The 21,936-nt window shown below is 40.6% G+C and overlaps 1 protein-coding gene across 2 annotated transcripts in view; it reads right to left on the minus strand.

Annotated features, from left to right (window-relative positions):
• Positions 1 to 21,936, minus strand: part of CTNNAL1 (catenin alpha like 1) — a 64,793-nt gene that overhangs the window by 30,402 nt on the left and 12,455 nt on the right. Inside the window, exons 1-6 of one of the 2 annotated variants that reach the window (XM_019635887.1) lie at positions 17,665 to 17,762; positions 14,161 to 14,350; positions 8,103 to 8,290; positions 6,175 to 6,294; positions 3,269 to 3,358; positions 2,041 to 2,211 (exon numbers count right to left, since the gene is read on the minus strand). In XM_019635887.1, the coding sequence (XP_019491432.1) occupies positions 2,041 to 2,211; positions 3,269 to 3,358; positions 6,175 to 6,294; positions 8,103 to 8,290; positions 14,161 to 14,350; positions 17,665 to 17,739 (834 nt within the window). In that variant the 5' untranslated portion in view covers positions 17,740 to 17,762. Of the gene's footprint in view, positions 1 to 2,040; positions 2,212 to 3,268; positions 3,359 to 6,174; positions 6,295 to 8,102; positions 8,291 to 14,160; positions 14,351 to 17,664; positions 17,763 to 21,936 lie in introns of those variants that run through there. The other variant, XM_019635888.1, reaches the window with a different exon arrangement.

A 21,936-nucleotide genomic window follows, 5' to 3' on the forward strand; every position in this document is an offset into this window, starting at 1 on the left:
TTTTATTGGGGAATTGGGGAAGGGGAACAGTGTTGGGGAATTGGGGAAGGGGAACAGCCAAGTTGTCCTTCAGTCTTAGCTGTGGAGGGCGCAGCTACCTCAGCCCCAAGTCCAGTCACCATCCAGCTGTCCATTGGCAGCTCGTGGCTGCTCAGCTCAAGGTGCCGTATTCAATTTTAGTTGTGGGTGGGCATAGCTCACCATCCCATGTGGGAGTAGAACTGGCAACCTTGTTGTTGGGAGCACGTGCTCTCACCAGCTGAGCCATCCTGCCAACTGTTGACAGCTCAGTGACAGTCAGCTCAGGCACAGCTCACTGGCCCATGTGGGAATCAAACTGGCAACGCTGTTGCTCAGAGCTCACACTCTTAACCAACTGAGCCACTTGGCCGGCCCCCACTGATGTGTTTTTAAACAGTAACTTACTAGAGTTGCTTTTTGAAGGCCATTAGGTTTTATGGTTTCATAACACTTGTCCTTATATTCAAAGTACTGAACACAGTAGAGTATTCCCTCTATAGATTATATCTTCCATCAGAAAAAAGGTAAGATGCCAAAAAGATAACCACTGCCGATGAGACTGAGTCTATTCATAATAGCTCCACCCTCTAGAACGACTGACGTTAAAGGGTCGGCAGCTAGAGCAGTGGGCAGTGGCCACAGGTGCAGCACTGCCCCTAGTTAACCTGGCCAGAAAGGCAGCGTCCAGGGCAAAAGAGCCTGGCCCTGACCCTTGTTGTTTCGCTAACTATCCTCTGAACTTTGACAAGACAGCTCCCCGCTCAGCCTTTAGAAGAAGAGGAGATTAGACAAATAATCTCTAAGATCTTTTTTAGCAATAAAAACTCAAAGAGAATGGCTGGTCCTTCCTCAGGAAGAGATTTAGGGTAGGACTTGGTAACATATAAACAAACCCATGGGTGTTACTAAAACGTCATGGAATTTGGGATTATTTTGTTATACCTCAAAAATTGGGTATAACAATATCCACTTTAGAAAGGAAGTTAGAGGTTAAATTAGGTAATATTTATTAAGAGCGTAGCCCCTAAAAATAAATGTTTCCGTTATTTTCTTTGACCCCACGTTCCTACTTGGATCTTCACACAATCACAGGTCAAAGTGCAGTAAGATGCAAACAACGCCATCCTGTCTCAGCCTTGCCTACTGGAGAGGTGGCAACCCTTAGCGTACTAGATAACTTCCTAGGGCCCTAGTTTTCCCATCTGTTAAACAAGGAGTTGTGCTAGAGGATTTCCTAGGGCCCTCCCAACTCAGACACTGCTGTTACCCAAAGAGCAGCTTCACCGTCTCATCGACTTCCAATGAGAAGTTCTGCCCTAACGTGGTGGGGATTCTGGAGTCGGACTGCCTAGACCCAAATCCCCCAACTCGGGTGCTTCTTACACGGCGAGGGACTCAATCTGTGTTTCTCAGTCTCCTCCACAGTATAATGAGAATAATAACAATAGCTCTTGTGAGAATTACACACACACACACACACACACACACACACACACACACACACACACAAAGTACTCAGAACAGAGCTGGCACAGAGTAAGTGCTCAATAAGTGTTAGAAGGTATCATTGTTCATTTAAAAATTTTAATGATCATTAATACTATCACTATTACTCTTATTACCATCGCAAAATATCAACCCGATAGCACAGGGAAGAGCAGGAATTCCAACACACATGATTTGCTGTCTGTCATCATCAGTGATGGTAACAGCACTGCTCAAAAGACTTGGTGAGGAACAACCTTCTAAACAGATGCCAGGAGGCTAAGGCTAAATCATATGGTTAAACAGGGCCAGAGAGCTACTAGAACCCAAGACCAGTGTTCTTTGTACAGGCCACACCAAGCCAAACATTACCGATCATTAAGTTTGTACATCGTGGCATTGTTTTAAAGACAAATGTCTGCTTTTATGAAGCATCTATTCTAAAATGTTACAGAAAAATACAGGTATTACAGACAGCGATGCTCCTTTGAAACAGAAAGAAAAAAAATCAAAGTACATTCTCTTTATTCTTACCTTGAATTCTTTAATTCCAGTAAAAATAGTGATGGATGAAATGTCAGTCTCTGCATGGGGTTTGCAGTCAGTCACAATTTCAATGACCTTATCCAATGCCACTTTCATTCGGTCAAACACGCCTTCTTTGTTTTTATGGGCCGATTCACAGTTGGGATGCCTGAGACACGTCTTCAAAACAATTGAAACTTTCTATTTTAAGATGCGATCCATGTGGTAACACACAAAATCTTACAGAGAACATGTCATGCTAATAAAAATGGTTCTTTACCAAAATCTCCCGGGTCCCTGGCTCACCCAGCTGCTTCTCCTCACTACAAGTGGAAGCAGGATGAGTAAAAAGCGATAGCAAGGTTAAGTGAAAAAGGCAGAGTGCGAAACTACAGCTTTATACTTCAATAATAAATTTACTTAAAATTTCTCAAAAAAACAAAAAAAAACAAAACTATATCTTCACCATGATTAAAAATAGTTTAAAATGTTGCCTTATATGTGCAAGAACTAAACAAGAATGAGGAAAAATGAACAGATGATATATGACTGTGGATGTATCTTTGACTTTGAAAAAAATAATGTAAATGAAAAACTAACTACTCAAGAGTCTAGAAACGAACACAGCCTCCCAAGTGGGCGCCAGTGAATTCTGTTTTTGTGGCTTCACTGACCCCAGCATAGAGTAAACATTCTGAGTAGAAAAGGCAATTGTAAACAAACCTGTGCTCATGAGACATTTACTAGTTCATTCTTGAACGGTACCAATTTGCTGGCCAATTGCTGCTTGGAGTGACAAGTTCTTGATTGACAACTTTGTTTAAAGTAGGATAAGGAATTTAAGAGATGAATGTACAGAATAAACAAACTAAGGGCTGACTTAATGCTCCTCTGTTACTTAACAGATTCTAACTTGCCCAGGTTTTGCTAGAGCTGGCTCCCCAACGAGACTGGCAAAACCCTGCAGGCGGTGACCGTGTGGGACAGGCCTGGATTCACGGCACCTGATATACCATCTTCTGCTTAGCTGCTCAATCAAAGCTGACTCCTAGATTAACTGCTGTTTGGAACTGGGTAAGCAAGTTAGCATCCTTGTTAAAGAATAATGGAGGTCTGACTATGACAGCCTATATTCCAATTGATTACTTTGATCTTTTTAAAAATGTAAAATACATACATTAGATGCATTTCATTAGGTTCTCTAATTTACAACACCGTAAAACCAAAGTTTTCTTACCTTTGAAGCTGTGAGAAGCATCATTGTACACTTTTCAAGAACCGCCCTAGCGGCTGCCATTTTTGCTTTTTTCTTTTCATCCTTCAAATCCTAACAATGAAATAAGATCACTGAGCAGTGTAGGATCATGTGAACAATCCAATTTCTTGAAAAAAATCATTTACTCAATATTAACAATACTCGACAATAAGTAACACAAATAAAGTGACAAAGTGAAAAGAAACAACCCAACTAAAGTGTCATAAAATGTCACCACTTCAATCTAAATACATGAACACAACAGAGTGGAAAGAAACAGCTGCCCTGATTTAGGCGGCAGATCCAGGAACTAAGACCTAGGGAAAGGTTCTCAGACTGGTGGCCTTCCACACCTGACATTCTCATGCCCTGTGAACATACCTCACTCTTAACCAGAAACAATCATCCTATGCTTTACTCAATTAAAAAGGACTTATTTAGGGCCGGCCGAGTGGCACGTTGGTTAAGAGCTGGCTTGGGATGCCAGAGGGCCCCGGTTCGGATTCCACATATGAGGGCCAGTGACACTGCCCTCTACAGCTAAGATGTTGAATGACAGCTCGACCTGGAGCTGGGATGCCGTGAGTCGCCGGCGATGGTGTAGGCTGCAGCCCCTGTGGCAGTGGGTTGCCATGGGCTACCGTGTGTAGCCAGCAGCCAGCGTGAGCGGCCCTCAAGCCGCCGTGAGCGACCGTCCAGAAGCTGGTGACTGATCTGCCTCGCCCGGAAAGAGCGCAATGATGGTGCCAACTTGGGCCAGTGAAGCAACGTCCTCCACAACTAGACTGAAGAACAAAAAGACAGCAACTTGTCTGTCCCCTTCCCCCAATTCCCCAGCGCTGTTCCCATCCCCCAATTCCCCAATAAAATCTTTTTAAAAAAGGACTTATTTATTGAGCCTCTATGGGCTATTATTTCCTTCAGAATAGATACTTAGAAGTCAACTCTTTCAGGGGTCATGTCTGATTAACCCCATCTAAATGCTTATTCATTTCAATACGAGCTTTGTTTGTCCTAAACTTAATCGATATGCTGCTCTAAGATTTTCTTAAGATCTTTCATAGACATATAGTATTCCCCAACTAGATTATGAACACAGATGCAAAAACTGTAATTTGAATTTTTTTTCTTTTGGTTTCTCTTCTAAGAGCCCTTGATTGAATGTGTGCTAGCACAGATGGTACCAAATATTGCTGATCAAATCTAGAACCAAATGCTCCTCATAACAATTTGGTTACGGCCATCAATAAACCAGAGGTGAGCAAATATTTTCAATAAAAGGCCAGATAATAAATTTTTTAGGCTTTCTCGATTATAAGGTCTCTGTCACAACTAGTTAATTCTACCATTGTAGTGTGAAAGCTGTCACAGACAATACATAAACATATACTGTCAGAACAAAGCATGGCTGTGTTCTGAAAAAAATTTTACTTATGGACACTGAAATCTGAACCACATATAATTTTCACCTACCACATTGGTCAGTCTTTTTTCATTTGTGAGTTGGGTGGAAAGCCCTTCCTTACAAATAATGAAGACCTAAAGTGTGGGAATGATTTGTCTTTTATTTGTTTTAGTAAATTATTATAGTAGATTCAAAGTTATTTCTATAATATCACTCTCATTCACCTGCATCCCAATAGAGCTTTCCTTAATAGGAAAGAAGGAAACAAAGTTACATCTAGTATATAAGAAACTGCACTCGATACAAAAGTTAATTCAGGTCACAAGGTCATGTCCCAAAGGACTGTGTCCTATAGATGAATATCATCCATCATGAGTATCTATCAAAAATAAAGGTTGAGGTTACTTCTAAAACTCCCACTTTGTCTTTAACATACTGGACAGGGCTTTTTTGCAAAACTATTGTACCTGTGGGTCTAGTTGACAATCCATCAAGTGTGTACACCATACATAACACTTGTAAGCCACACGATACCATATATTGTATGATGATGGCCAGTGAAAGAAAAAGATAGCATCTCAATCTGTTGGAGGACTGGTCCACAGGACAAAACAGAGACCTCCATAAAACTCAGATGGTCCAAGAAGCCCTAAGTGAAGCATCTCAATATAGTCTTCCACTTTCCAGATCAATAGCCATCTTCCAACTCTAGCTACCACCAGGATAGTTCATGCCCCAAACCACAGCCTATTGGAATATATCAAAATACCTCAAGAAAAGGTCAGTTATTATATATTTAACTTGCTGACAAGATGGACTCATACACAAATACCCCAACAAGGAAAAGTCAATCCTGGATATAATGTAGTCCCCTACCTCCCTAAGCTTTGGAACTTGTAGTCTAAATTGAGGAATAAACCGATAAAGAACTAACATCATGGTGTAGAGTTTGAAGTATACAGGCTTTAGGCTCAGATATAACAGAGTTCAATCTGCTAGAGGAGTGACCTTGGGAAGGTTTATTATCCTCTCAGGTTCAGTTTCCTCATGTGTGAAAGAGTAAGAACAATACTTACGGTAGGAATGTTTTGAGAATTAAATTAAATCATGGATATTAAGTAGTTAACACATAGCCAATACAAATAAATAATGGCTTAGGTTATTACTATTAATCTAATGTAGAGTAATTCTAGAAAGATATAATAACAGAATAATACATAAATTACAGAAGAATTATAACAGAGATATGTAACAAAATACTATAAAATATAAATATAGATAGACATAAATATAGATGACTCATTTATTTGCCTGAGCCCTGGTCAAAGAGTCAAATAGAAAGTTTCATAAAAGAAGTACTTGAGTTGGGCCTTGAAGGCAACAGGACCTTTCCCAGTGTGAGGTGGGGGCAGATTTAACTGCTATATGTGTACAAGAAAAGTATGCATGTATTTGGAGATTTTAGAGGGTGTTGTGTACATACATTTTGTCTATCTCCAGTTAGATGTGCAAACTCCACCATTTCATTTCCAAATTGACTGAATATTTGGACAAACTCTTGAAAGCTATTCACTTTCTCTAGTCTTTCCATAGTTGCAAGGACCTGCAAAACAGAGAAATGTGTTTTTTTTTATCATCAGGCGTAGATGTGAAAGAGACGGAGATGTCAAGGCTGCGTACAGACAGGAAACAAGAGACACGTGAAATTCTAGGGGAAAGCTGAGAAGGAGGGGTCGGAGGAGCAGAAGCAGATTCAAAGGCTAGAATCATTGCAGGGGATGATTCGCTTTAAGGATGGGGAGAAAGCGCAAATTAAAATTACTTGGAAATTAAAAGGAAAAAGAGCACAACGGATGACTAAATATACAAGAGAAGAGATCACTTATGCAGCAATTCTGGAGAAGGTAAGAATGGGTAGGATTAAGGTGAGCAAATGTTCAGAGAGCTAGGAAGGGGGTGAGGATGAAAGGCAATACGCAGGCGCTTTAAGGCTCCGTAAACCAGATTTGAGGGAACGCCATTCTCCTCAGGAAAGTGGAGGGAAGGTCATGTGCAGAGTGGCGAGTGGAAAGGGAGGTCGGAGACCTCAAGAGCAGGAAAACAGTTTGGCTCGGTCAGGAACTGCCTGTGTTAAATCAATTAATTGCCAAGAAGCTTTGAGCAGCCAAGAAGGAACAGAGAGCACAAACCTGCCATAGAGGCAACAGAAAATGTCATGCGTTTTCTTGACAGTTAGAACTAAAGTAAATAGATGTCCAACGTATTTTCAAATCCTTTCCTCTAAAATAACAGTACTGGCTTAGTTTTTAGTCCGACCAAGATAGGTAAAGAAAACACAGATATCCTGTGTTTACTTATTTTTAATGAGGATATGATGGATGTTTGGCGTGTTAATCGGCCCTGGCAGCTCAGGAAGTCCAGGCGACTCACACAGATGAGGCTGATTGCCACCCCTGAGCAGAACCGCCGTCTTTCAAAGAGAGGAAGGATTTTTTTCCCTGTTCCTCTGGCACTGCCCAGCCCACCTCTCCAATTTCTTTTTCTCTTCAAGCTTACACTTCCGATTTACTCAACACTCGCCAGGTAGTTTTGTCCCCAAACCCTGGTTGATTGCCCTCCTCCCCGCCTAGGGAATTACCCAGGGAGAGATGCGATAACCCACACCCTGGCTTTCCGGGTGACGTTGGAACACCATTATCTGAGAGTTTAAAATCTATTCTCTAAGTTTTGTGATTATTCAGTGATATTTAGGGAAATTTGGTAGTGTGGATAATTGTGGTTGAGGGTGATTGATTTTTTTTCCTTAAGCTTATAAAGTGTTACTCTTTGATTTGGAAAAAAATAAAAAGGCACCGAGAAATTCAGTAATTTTATCAACTAGGTTTCTACTACATGCATTGTCATGGTGTTTGGCTTTCTTCCTGAATTTGTACACATGAAAAGCTTTCACCAATAAGCCCCAACAAGTAGATGATGGTTTTCTGACAGGAAACATTATTTGCATTCAAAAGTTTAGGGCCAAAATATATGGCGATAGAAGGAGAACTGACTCTGGGTGGTGAACACACAATGTGATATATAGCTGATGTATGATAGAATTGTATACCTGAAACCTATGTAACTTTACTAACAATTGTCACCCCAATAAACTTTAATTAAAAAAAAAAAAAAGTTTAGGGCCAGCACACACATCGTTTCGGAATTACAGGTATAAAGAAACACCACTTTAAAAAAAAAGAAAGATATAAAAAAAAAAGAAAAGAAACACCACTTTTAAGCTATACACAATTAGAGTTATAAACAATTAAAATAGACAAGCATTGCCAAATTACCTACAATTAACCTAAAAAAAACCCCACTTTTTGAACAACCCTGAAAGACCCAGTATAGACACACCAGAAAGGCAAGTACCTTATTTCTCGATGTGATTATCTGCTTAATGACCACTCGGTCTGCCAGCAACAACACTTTTGTGACTGAAGAAAGAAGCAATCTTGCTGCCTTTATAACTCCCGTTTTGTCTGTAAAAATTGTGATCTGGCCATCAGATTCTGGGTGATTCAAGCTGCTTACATCTGTTAGTGCTGCAATTGTTTCTCCTACCAAGAAAGGCAAAGGGAGAAAAAGTGAAATTGGGAACATGACCCACTTCAATTAAAATCCAGGCTTCTCACTAATCTTGAAGGTTATGTGCCCGATGGTAGAAATTCAGCTTTGGAGTCTTATTTCAAGGACAAGAAACAGTTTTCCAGGATGAGCACAAACACTAACACATGAGGCTCTCTAATGACAACATAACAGCACAATCTTAAGAATTGTGACACATTTTCATCTTCACCAAGTTTGAAAAACATAACTTTTGTTTCCAGGAGTATGGCAAACTACATGATAGAGCCCAGGAGGCAATAACCTCAGAAGAACCTATAAGAAGAGCAGCTGCTGAGGTTTTGGCCAGAGTTGGGGAAGGAGGGAGTGTGTGTGTGTGTGTGTGTGTGTGTGTGTGTGTGTGTGTGTGTGTGTGTGTGTGGGGGGGGTGTCATTACACATCTCCACAACCTGAAGGGGATTGGGTTTTTATAGACACCCAGGGAGAGAAGATAAAAAGCTTTGGCCCCTGGGCCAGCCGAGTGGCTCAGTTTGTTAAGAGCTCACTCAAGAGTACAAGCTCTGAACAACAGGGTCGCTGGTTCGATTCCCGGCCTGAGCTGAGCTGCCAACAGGTGGCAGGAAGGGTCAGCTAAAAAAAAAAACAACAAAAAAAAAACTTGGGGCCTCAATAGGAGGCATCCTTAGTGAAAAGGGAGCCTGGCTGAATCATCCACAGGCAAATGGAAACAATGTATTAGCAAGTTTGTCTGCAGGTCAGCTTGGGCTCTGGGTGGGAAAACAAAACAAAAGAAAAGCATCCCTCCAGAGAATTCAAATCACAGGCAGACCTTCACTCAGGCTTGCTGTTTGAATTTATACTTCTTATATGCCCAGCATGAACCATGTTACCAAATGAACTCCCAACCCTCTATAAAAACTCTCCTCTTCACTGTTGCTGTGAAAACACTCTGACCTCTCTAATGGCAATTATCAAAAGCTAAAACAATATAAGTATCTGTTCTCCTCATAAATTAAACCAGGCTGTAATGTTTTTCTAAACCTTACTTTTAACTTAACAAGATTTAAAAAATAAAGTTTTAATCATCTTGCAATGTTCAAAATAATTTTTTAAGTCCTAAATAAACCTGAGCGCATAGTGGATTGATTTTCTCATACAAGCCCTCTTGTCAATACTACTGACACCCAATAATGTATCAGCCCCATGGGCTAAGGATCTTGAAAAAAGTATCTGAATTTTACTGGGCAGAGCACAGGGTGTGACATCATAAAAATTAAGATTAGGCAGATCAGCCTGATAGAAGCATATAAAATAGACCTGAAAGGGGAGATTTACGTCAGGCTACTAATCAAACAACAATTTCAATTGTGGGTGTGAAGTGGAAAGGCTCTTACTAGGATTAGGATGGTGGTCATAGGAAAATAAAAAAAGATGATTTGGGAGTTAACTGAGAAAAGAAAACACAAAATTAGTATCTGAACTGTGTGATAAGGAGGAAAGGGGAAGGGAAAAAAATGGCTTCAAGGCTGTGAGCCTAAGTCACTTAAATAAAATCACAAGGGCATGGGAAGGGAGATGATAACTTTAGTTTCAGACAACAGGAATTTGAAATGACACAGAAAAACCCAAATGATTAAAAAAAAATGATATGGATTGGTTAGATATCATGGCAATAGCTGAAGGTCTATTAATAGATGAAGTTTGTAGCCAGCCTCCAAGATGGCTCCTAGTGATGCCCACCTCCTGGCATTTACATCCTTGTGTTTGCCCCGCCCACATCACACCAGGTTTGGTATAGCAAAAGTGATTGTGTGTCATTTCCAAGATTAGGTTATTGAAGACACTGAGCTAGCCATTTTGGTTGCTCTCTGTCTGGGGAAGGCAGCTACCATGCTGTAAGCAGTCATTACTATAGCGAGGCATACATGAGGGGAAACTGAGGCCTCTCGTCAACTGTCATCAAAGAAGTGAAGCCTGTCAACAACCTTGAGACGGAGCTTGAAAGCACATCGTACAGTCCAGTCAAACCTTCAGGTAACTGCAGGCCCATCTGATACCTCAAGTGCAATCTCATGAGAGACATAGAGCCAGAACCAGCCAGTAAGCCACCTCCTGAAACTATGTGAGGTAATACATGTTTGTCGTGTAAGTTGCTAAGTTTGGCTTAATTTGTTACACAGCCAATAGGTAACGAATACAAAGCATATGTGTCAAATTATACAGAGAAAAAATAGTTCAGAATTAAACCTTAGTACATATAAAAAGGGGCAAGAAAAAGAAAAGTATCCATTTGCATTCTATCAGCAATAGCTGAAAGGATAAAAATGTTTCTTCTGTACCTCTGCAAATATTACTTTTCCTGTAGCTCTCAATCACCAAAAATATTACATATGAGCCTGCACATATGGCATTATTTAACCTTTCCTTTTTGTGTCTAAACTCCAAGCATTTAATTTATAAAGTACATGGATGGTAACATTTGGTCTTCTTTCTCAACATGGTCAAATGCTTCCTTAACATTATAAAGTTGTTCAAAGTGTAGGCTGTTCATAATTCAGTTCCCTGAAAAAGTCACAAAGCTGTCTTATAGCTTCATGGTTGTCACTTTCCATTTATGTGTGACTAGCTACTGCTGTAGCTAGTGCAGAAACCCAAAGTCAGTCAAATACTACTTAGTGAACTCCCACGTAAAATATGAAACTTGACTAGTAGCCAAGTAAAAAGTAAAAACTCAATGCAAGCGTTTAACACAGGGAAAGAAAAGTAAAAAATAACAATGACAATGACAACTAATATTTACTGAGCATTTTCGATGTGCCAAATGCATACACATGCATCGTATCATAACACTTCTATAAATACTAACATTACCCCCATTTTATAGATGGGAAAAACTGAAGTTTTTCAGAAGTGGAGTAGCTTGCCCAATATCACACTGCTAGCAAAGTGGAAGCGTTGGGACTAAAATCCAGGCAGTCTGACTCTAAAGCCTAGTTCTTTATCACTACTTGGTATTATTTCCCTCAAATGAATATGAAATGTCCAGAGGAGAAAATGATTGCTACGGGCTGAGTGAGCTAGAAACATCTGAAGAATGATGGAAGTCTTAAATTTGTACATCTTACGAGAAAATAGGGCATCCAAGCTATACAACTCCAGGACAGTCACCTCAAATACATTTTCATTTTCTTAACCTGAGTGACCTAGTAATAGGCAGTTCTCGAGAAGGGAAAGAACACTTCAAATGAAGAGACAATATGTGGAGCCATGACATCAGATGGCTTCCAGACTCCTGTAAGGGCTGCCTAGGTCTACTGGGGTCAGGGTGCCATGTCCTTGTTTCTCGCCCTATGCTGAGCACAGCGACACGCTACAAAGCCGGGAAGGTGAGTAGGGCTCAGGCTGCCCATGCGTTAGAAAAACAAAGCAAAACACTACTCTCGCTTTCATAAGCGTTGCTAAAAAAACAGTAATACGAAGAACATCTCTACATGTTCTATTGAATTGTCCATTGCATTATGTAATGTCTTTTGTATAAGTGCCCACACAATGATTTAAGAAAAAAGAAATCACTCTCCTCTTGACAAAGCTGGTTTGTTTCCTTTCAACAAACAATGAGACTTATATAACCCTTTCTTTCCCACATTTTTGTCTCGCCTTCCAGGAAGTACAAAGATAAATTTCATGCTTAGAGTACCAGTGTTGGCTGAGGTTTCTAGTATATGTATTTTTTCACCTCCTATTTTAATAGGTTTATTGGGCATATATCTTTTATTGTGAGCTATTTTAAATCCTTTTAAAAATGTAAGCAAAACATAAATTATGAATAGAATAAGGCCATCGTCCCTGCCCTCTACATAAAATCTGTTCTCTACCACAATGAATGACTAGAAACCTAAGAGTCGATCCAGAATCCTTCCTTTCCTTTAATCAATAACTGAATTCGGTCGATTTAACCACCTTAAGGAGTATTTGGTGTACTCTTCCTGCTCTATATCACCAGGACACTGCCTTGGTTTAGCCTGGTGTTTTGTAAATGCTTCCATAAGTCATCTCCCTGCCTTCAGTCACAACATCCTCTGTCCATAAATCCTCATTAGTTCATTTCCTCCATACTACCAGAAAGCTTTCTAACATGAAAATGTCCATCTTTCATCTGGTTCAAAATTCCTCAATCTCTGATGTATAGGCTAATACCCAAAGTCATGCATATAACATGTCGGACCATGTACCATCTGGTTGGCTTCTCCATATTTATTTGGCCTTATCTCACCCACTCCCTTCCCCCCATGGTGACGCTCCAGAAACACCTCCTCCCTCAGGGCTGCCATCGCAGTACATAGTACATCATTTACCCAGCTGTTCACACTCCAGACGTTGGAGTTACCCATGACTCTTCTGTCCATCACATCCACATTCAAACGATCAGCAAATCCTATCAGCTCCGCCTTGACAATATAACCAAATGCAACCTCTTCCCATCACCTCAAATGCTACCAACCAGTCTAAGTCACCATCATCTATCACCTGAACCACTGCAACGGCCTCCTTAACTGGTCTCTCTGGCTTCACTTTCATACCTCCTAAAACCTATTCTCTATACAAGAGCCACCAGTCCTTCTTTTAAAATATAAACGAGATCATGTCACCACCCTACACAATACCTTCCACTAGACCCCTATCACACTTAGAACACGATCCAAAATGCCTGTCTTTGCCTAGAAGGCATACCTGCTTTGGCTCTTCTCTTTGCCAAGAATGCCCTTCTCCCAGATAGCCACATAGCTGGGCCCTCATTTCATGGCAATCTGTGCTCCAGTGTTACTTCCTTAGAGGGACGTCCTGACCCCCTATCAGTAGTTCTCCACTGGAAGCCATGTTGACCCTTCAAAGGACATTTGGCAATGCCTGGAGACATTTTTGGTTGTCACAGTAGGGGAAGAAGGGATCTATTGGCATCTAACAGGTAGAAGCTGGGGATTCTGCTAAACACTCTCTACAATGCACGGGACAGCCCCCACTCCCAAAAGAGAATTATCAACAATTATCCAGCCCAAAATGTCAACAGCATCTGCCTTCTCTAAAATATACCTCCATTGGTCTCCCAACCTTTCCTCTGCTTTGTCATTTTCTTCATAACTACCACTACCTGACATTATATATCTTTGCTCATTTGTTTATGGTTTCACTCACTAGGCAGAGGTATGTCCCCCTTACTAGAATATAAGCGCCATGAGGGCAGACTTCTGACTTATTTGCACATGGCTGTATCCCCTGGGCTTAGAAGAACGCCTGGCATATAGCCAGCATTCAGTAAATATTTATTGAAAGAGCATAAATGGATAAACGGTATTTCCAACAAAGCTGAACTATTGGTACCCACCAAACACCCCAGGTTCTCTCAGGGTTTTATGCCACCAGCTATAGAAAATTGTGGGACATTATGAAATTTGAAGTCACTTTGGTTTGTCTGTGGTAGAGTACAGGCGCGTGCTAATTTTTATTTCCATTTCCTACGTGGTAACAGTAAGCTAATATGCCACCAGAAGGTGGAGTCCACGCCTCATGCCCCTCTTATCTCTTGCATTGGCTCTGTATCTCTCACATTTCAATGGCTGATGGCAAAAGTGGTCATCTACTATCCTGCCCAGTGAAAGAGTTCAATGTTTTAGATTAAGGACTTGAGCGAAGAGAAGTTCAATGTTCCTAGAAGCTAATCAGGCCTTTAATGTCCCAGGTAGCTGTATAACCACAGGGCTAAAGCACAGTACGCAACTTTACTCAAAATAAGACAATAATTTGTCATCATATCCAAAGCAATAAAACTGGCATAAATAGGCTTCGATATCCACACCCACATACCTGCTTGTTTAGCTTCAATACAGGCAATATTTATTTCTTCCTTCAAATCCCAGTTTTCGTTGGCTATCGCTTCCCCTACTTTAACAAATCTTCCAACTGCCAGGTTGACGGCTTGTCCTACACGCTGAATTGCTTGCAGAGTTTTATCAGACTTTTTGGTATTATCTTTATGATTAATAAGTGTGGTGATCTAAAAATAAAAGATAAAAGCAACTTGTTGAAATTTTATCTCCATTTAAGATTTTTTTATTTTTTTAAATCTACATCACAAAGGCCAAGGGAATTTCAGCCTGGCATAGCGGACTACTCTCATAGACTAAATCGATAGTTTAACCCAGAGGCAACCAGCAAAGCGTCCCACATCTCTCCTCAGGACACTGGTTCCATAAAAACAGTTCCCCATTTACCCAAGAACAACCACCTGGGGCACACAGCTCCAGAAGCCCTCCAGGTAATTCAACACATCTTAAAGACAGGACAAAAGTGGGGGAGGATGGACAGTTACAGTCCAACAATACACAGAAGGTCAAAGCAGGCCAGGTCTAGCTTTCTCTCCCCTGACTTGAGCTGCTATGAGGGAAGGAGAGACAGCATCTTCTTCCCGTGGCATCCCACTCCGTTGCCTAGCACAAGGGCACAGCTTGTACAAAATGGTATGTGTGCCACACCTGTGTGCTGAATGAACTAGGTCCTGAGCATGTCCATTATAAGTTATGTTTTATATTAATACTTCTCTAAATTTTGTTGTAGCCTCAAAGTAAATGAAATACCAAGAGTTTGAACACTTGATTCCAGGCCCTGAAAATAAAATACAAAAAGTGACAAGTTAAGCTGGTTGAAACAAATATAAATCTCCGAAAATGTCCTACAAAATTAGCACATGAACTTTGCGGTCAAATAGAAATATTTCAAGAATGTTACATGAAAACTATAGATCCCAAATAGTACGTAAACTATAGATCCCAAATAGTACACGTCCATTGAGCATAATTTTGAAATAGCTTATATAAGTATATTAAGAAAGACCAGAATACAGAATTAAGAGAAGAGGAAAGGAATCGCTCTTTGAACAACTATTGGATTTCAGAAAAGTCATGACATATTTTCTCTATGCTTTTCAAAAGTCATTTATTTATATAAAGAACAAAGATCAATCAATGACATATTGCCTGTATTGTTCAATAACCTTTTGCCATCTTTCAGTGAGCTTCATAATACCTCATTCATTGATGGACCTGTCTTTATTTGTGAAAAACTGAACAAGGTGCTGATTTACAACCTCATCTGAATTGAACGTTATACCACACAAGGAGTTTTGAAGAGAGTGAAACAAGTGGAAGTCTGACGGTGCAAGGTCAGGCAAGTATGGTGAGTGTGGCAACACATCCCATCCAAGCTCCAATAATTTTTTTTTTTAAGATTTTTTTATTGGGGAATCGGGGAATGGGAACAGCACTGGGGAATTGGGGGAAGGGGAACAGACAAGTTGCTGTCCTTTTGTTCTTCAGTCTAGTTGTGGAGGACGTTGCTTCAATGGCCCAAGTTGGCACCATCATTGCGCTCTTCCCGGGTGAGGAAGATCAGTCGCCGGCTTCTGGACAGCCGCTCACTACGGCTGCTGGCCGCTCACGCTGGCTGCTGGCTACACACGGTAGCCCATTGCAACCCACTGTAGCAGGGGCTGCAGCCTATGCCGCTGCCGGCTATTCATGGCAGCCCAGCTCCAGGTTGAGCTGTTGTTCAGCATCTTAGCTGTAGAGGGCAGTGTCACTGGCCCTCCTGTGTGGGATCCGAACCGGGGCCCTCTGGCGTCCCAAGCCAGCTCTTAACCAATACACGACACCTTTAAAATCCCACCACACTGAGAGCATAACCTTCCTCTGATGAATGTCTGCTTTTGATGTTGTTTGAGGTGAATCATCACGTCGGGACCAAGACTGTTTGTGCACCACAGTGTTGTAAACAATCCACTTCTCATCACCAGTTATTAGTCACTTCAAAAAAGGATCATTTTCCTCATGTTTAATGAGCATATTGCATATGTTTATATGCACTGTCAAATGAACTTCTTTGAGTTTATGCAGAACCCAAATATCGAGCTTGCTTATGTATCCCAGCTTCTTCAGGTGGATGTGAACACTTGAATGACGGATGTTCAATGTTCCTGCAATCTCTCATGTCGTGTAACGTGGTTTGACTTGATCAATGCCTTTATTTTGTTGTCATCAACCTCGGTGGGTCTCCCTGACCGAGGAGCGTCGTTGAGATCAAAATCATCAGCACGGAATTTCATGAACCATCGTTGACACTGACATTCTTGTAGAGCAATGTCACCGTAAACTTTATGCAACTTTTCACAAGCTTGATGCATGTTCTTCCCTTTATGGAAGTAAAATAGTAAAATATGGCAAAAGTGCACAATTTGGTCTTCAATTTTTAACTTGTAAAATCTCCAAAACTCAACCAAATCTCTCAATTTTTTTTTAAATTGAAGCTAGAACTGTCAGCTGTCAAATGACATAGGAATAACATAGATGCGAATGACTCTAGTACTTCCAAAAATGAACTAGTGCTATGTGTTGCAAACATGCATCATGACTTTTCCAAAGACCCAATACAATGTGCCAGGCACTTTATATGTACGGTATTAATAGTTTAGAATAAGAAAGGCCTGTGTTTGAGTCTTGGCTCAAATGACCTAGGGGCATTTTATTTAATGTCTCTAAATTGCCTCATGTATAATATTGTTTTTCAAATTTTCAATATATCCTAGATGCCAGGTCCTGCGGATGCATCAGTAGACAAGACCAACACTATCCTGCCCTCATTTGGTTAACTGTCTAGTAGAAAAACAATAATTCAATCATACAAAATATATTTGTTGCATACCTATCATATGCCAAGTAAAAATCTAGGCAATGATGAAATGAACAGGAAAGGACCATGCTCTTATGGAGTTTACATTCTAGTGTGGGGGGAGGCACATAATCACATAAATAGGTAAACAAAAAAATTTTAATATAAATGCCATACAAAATATTAAAACAGGATAATGTGATAAAAATGTATCTGTGTAGCTATGTGAAATTAGCTGATCTTCCTTCATGAGAAGATGCTATTTAAACTGAAATTTAAATGATATTAAGTAGCCAGGCTGGCAAACATCATGGGATAAAGCATTCGAGGGAGAAGAAATAATTGTTTGGGGCGGGGGTGCGGGGGGTAGGCAGGCATAAGGAATGAGGTAAGATGTGGTTAAAGAATGGTGGGCAAGACGGCAAGTGTAGAACCAATATCCAACAGGTAGGCATGGACCAGCCACGTAAGGCTATGAATTGGAATAAAGAGTTTGTATTTTCCTCCAAGTGTGATAGGAAGTCACTTAATGGTGATATAATCTCTGTACTGGTTTTTACGTGTGTCCAGGAATTTTGATATTTCTCCTTTCAAGGGGTGGCGCCTCATTTGCCTCCCTTTAAGTACGGGTTGAACTTAGCGACTCACTTCTAATGAACAGAACCAAGTGGAAGCAATGGTGTACTTCTCAGGGTAGGTCATCAAACACATTGTGACTTCCATCTCACACAGCCTCTCTGGGATCAATCGCTGTGGGAGAAAACCGGCTACTGCACTGTGAAGGACACGTTAGCAGTCCTATGGAGAGTTCCAAAAGGTAAGAAACTGAGGCCTCTGGCCAAAAGAGACGGGAGAGCGGAGGCCTCCCTCCTCCTGCCAGTGGTGAAATGAGAGAGCTCGGGAACAGGTTCTCCAGCCTAACTCATGCATTTGGGTTACTATGGCCCCAGCCAACATCTCGATTTCAATCTCGCGAGACCTTCATTTACAACCACCAGTTAAACTACTCCAGAATTCGTGACCCAAAGAAACTGTGAGATGATAAATGTTTACTGTCCTAAGGCACTATATTTGGGGTAACTTGTTATGCATCAGTAGATAACTAATACATATTTGGTTCCTGGAACTGGGGCAATGCTGTAACAAAACCTAAAATATGGGAGTGGCTTTGAAATTGAGCAGTGGAAGCGGAACGAACTTTGAGGCATTAGCAAAAGATAGATGAGCGCTGAAGAAACTTTGTAGAAGCGTGATGACCATTGGGGAGGCTATGTGTGAAGACTGAAAGAAAAGTGAGAAAAGTTTTTTTGGAAACTGGAAAAAAAGGGATCCTTGTTATGTGTTGGCAGGAAGTCATTCTCAGTAATGTGGAAAAGAGAAAATACATCTAATGAAACGGGTGATCTAGCAAAGAAGATTTCAAGGCAGATTTTAAAGGTGCCACCTGGTTTCTTCTTGCTTATAGTAAAATGGAAAGGGACGGGCAGAAGCTAAACAAAACACTATTAAATAAAAAGAAGCCAGGACTGACTAGATTTGAACATCCTTAGCTTCTCCAGAGGGCAAGTGATGCTCAAGTTAACATGGCTTCCAGGCAAAAATAAAATCCAGGGAACTGTCAGAAAAGCAAGGTCTAAAGATGAAGCTAATAGTATGATTATAAGATTTTATGTTAAGATCTCAGAAAGATTCAAACTGGTGTTCCACAGATCCATTCTGTTAAACAGTTCTCCTAAGAAGCTTAAAGGTTATCTCCCAAGAATCCCAGCAGCAGCCCAAGTTAGAGAAAGGCTTATCATAGAGACTTGTGGGTATGGTTTGTCTAATGGAGTGAGCCCAATCAGATTCACAAGAGACCCATAAAAATGTTAAGATAATTATATTGGCAGAAACACCACCAGCTTGGACTAAAAGCGATAGATAAGTATAAAGTGAAAAGATGCTTTTGAATCCCCCAAACTTCCAAAGTCAGGGAGCAGGCTGAGCAACTATGAAGCTGCAAACATAGGCTACCTATCATGAAAAAGGATGACTCATAGGGCAGTACTAAAAGCCATGAAGAATTACTCCCAGTCCTTGAGTCTTAATCAAGAAACTGCTAACCTGTATCTGGGTAGATTTCAGAATGCTATAAACTAGTGGCTCCTCTTTTCCCCAGTTTCAAACAGAAGTATATAGCATACTTTATTTTTGAACAGAAGTATGTAGGTTATCCTATGCCTCTATCTTCATGGGTTTGGGGAGGGGGTTCTTTTTTTTTCTCTTTTAACAAACTGTCTGCAGTGGTTATCCTAAGCCTGTCCTACCACTGTTAAGTTGGGTGTTTGGAAAGCAGATAACTTGTCTCTTTAGTTCACAGGACTTCAAACCATGAAGAACTATACTTAAGAAACTACCACATACAAGAAGCCTCATCTGAATCATTTTTAGATGCCAACATCTTGGATTTCCAGCTAATGTCATAAAGGGATGAGAGTTTGGAGAGGGTTGGAGTGGGGGTTGTTTGCAGATGAGAAAAATGAATGCAAACAATTTGTGGTCAGAGGGTGGAGTGTGGTGGTTTTAAAATATTTTCACAAATTCTTTGCTATTTCTCCCATCGACAGGTGGAGACTTATTCCCCTCTCCTTGAGTATGGGCTGAACTTATAACTAATAGAGTAAAGCAGAAGTGATGGTATGCTACTCTTGAGGGCAGCTCATAAAGACACTCCATCTTTCACTGTCTGAGATTATTCACTCTAGGGGAAGCCAGTTGCCACATCGTGAAGACAACTGACCAGCCTGATGCAGAGGCTGACATGACTAAGAACTGAGGCCTCTGTGCAGCAGTCAGCATGGATCTGAGGCCTCCTGCCAGCGGACACCTGAGTGGTCTAGAACCACCCAGGTGAGCCACTCCCAAATTCCTGACACACAGAAACCAAGATAATACATGTTTGTTGTTTCAAACCACAATTTGGGGGATAATTTATTTTCAGCAGTAAATAACTAATACAATCCCAAGTGTATATTTTTAAAAAGAGCACTCTCTTCTGGAGGAAAAGAAAATTGCTAAATTGGCAAAAGTAGAAGCAGGGAGACCAGTTAGGAAGCTGTTGCATAGTCCAGGTATTAGATGATGTTGGCTTGAAACAAGGTGGCAATAGTCAAGATGGAGGAAAATGGACAAATTGAGGAATGTCTTAAATACATATGACCTGCTTAATGAATTAGGTTGGTGTTGTCAAAGATAACCTCTAAATTTGTGGCAAGAGAAATGGGGTGCATTGACATAACATTAACATCTCTATGTGGCAGGCACAAAAAAGTGTTTTGCATCAATAACCTAATTTACTCCTCACAATCTTAGGACACAGGCACTACTTTTCCTCCGTTTTACAGATAAGGAAATTGATATTCAAAGGTGCCTGTTTAAGGTCACATAGCTATTAAGTGGTGAAGCCAAGATTCAGAGTCAGATAATTTGACTCTGAGGCCATACTTTTTTTTTCCAGCTTTACTAAGAGATATAACTGACATATTGGGTTGTCAGAAAAGTCATGACGTATTTCGTCTATGTTTTTCAAAGGTCATTTATTTATATAAAGAACAGAGATCAATCAATGATATATTGCTCATTTTGTTTGATAACATTTTGCAATCTTTCAGTGAGCTTCATAATTCCTCGTTCACAGAAGGACCTGTCTTAATTTGTGAAAAACTGAACAAGGTGCTGATTTACAGCCTCATCTGAATTGAATGTTATACCACGCAAAGCATTTTGAAGAGAGCGAAACAAGTGCAAGTCTGACGATGCAAGGTCAGGCGAGTATGGTGGGTGTGGCAACACATCCCATCCAAGCTCCAATAATTTTTGACAGGTGATCAAACTTGTGTGTGGTCTCGCGTTGTCGCAATGGAATGCAACTCCTTTACAATTAACAAGCTCTGGACGTTTCTGGATGATGGATTCATTCAAACTGTCCAATTGCTGACAGTACACATTCAAATTGATTGTTTGGTTCCTTAATAGGAGCTCAAAAAACACGACACCTTTAAAATCCCACCACACTGAGAGCATAACCTTCCTCTGATGAATGTCTGCTTTCGATGTCGTTTGAGGTGAATCATCACTTCAGGACCAAGACCCTTTGCATACCACATTGTTGTCAACAATCCAATTCTCATCACCAGTTATCAGTCGTTTCAAGAAAGGAGCATTTTCCTCACGTTTATTGAGCATATTGCAGATGTTTATACGCGCCGTCAAATGAACTTCTTGGAGTTCATGCGGAACCCAAATATCGAGCTTGCTTATGTATCCCAGCTTCTTCAGGTGGACATGAATGCTTGAATGATGGATGTTCAATGTTCCTGCAATCTCTCGTGTCATGTAACGTGGGTTTGACTCAATCAATGCCTTTATTTTGTCGTCATCAACCTCAGTGGGTCTCCCTGACCGAGGAGCAATGTTGAGATCAAAATCACCAGCACAGAATTTCATGAACCATCGTTGACACTGACATTCTTGTAGAGCAATGTCACCATAAACTTTATGCAACTTTTCACAAGCTTGACGTGCGTTCTTCCCTTTATGGAAGTAAAACAGTAAAATATGGCAAAAATGCAGTTTGGTCTTGCATATTCAACTTGTTGTAAAATCTCCAAAACTCAACCAAATCGCTCAGTGTTTTTTTAAAATGAAGCTAGAACTGTCAGCTGTCAAATGACATAGCAAGAACATAGGTGCGAATGACTCTAGTACTTCCAAAAATGAACTAGTGCCGTGTGTTGCAAACATGCGTCATGACTTTTACGACAACCCAACGTAACATTATGGAAGTTTGTGTATGTGACGATGTGGTACATGTATATACTGCAAATGCTTCCAAAATATATTGCAAATATTACCACAGTACGGTTAGTTAACACCTCCATC

The sequence above is a fragment of the Hipposideros armiger genome, unplaced genomic scaffold (assembly GCF_001890085.2).
Source record: "Hipposideros armiger isolate ML-2016 unplaced genomic scaffold, ASM189008v1 scaffold_24, whole genome shotgun sequence".
Classification (NCBI taxonomy): Eukaryota; Metazoa; Chordata; class Mammalia; order Chiroptera; family Hipposideridae; genus Hipposideros; species Hipposideros armiger.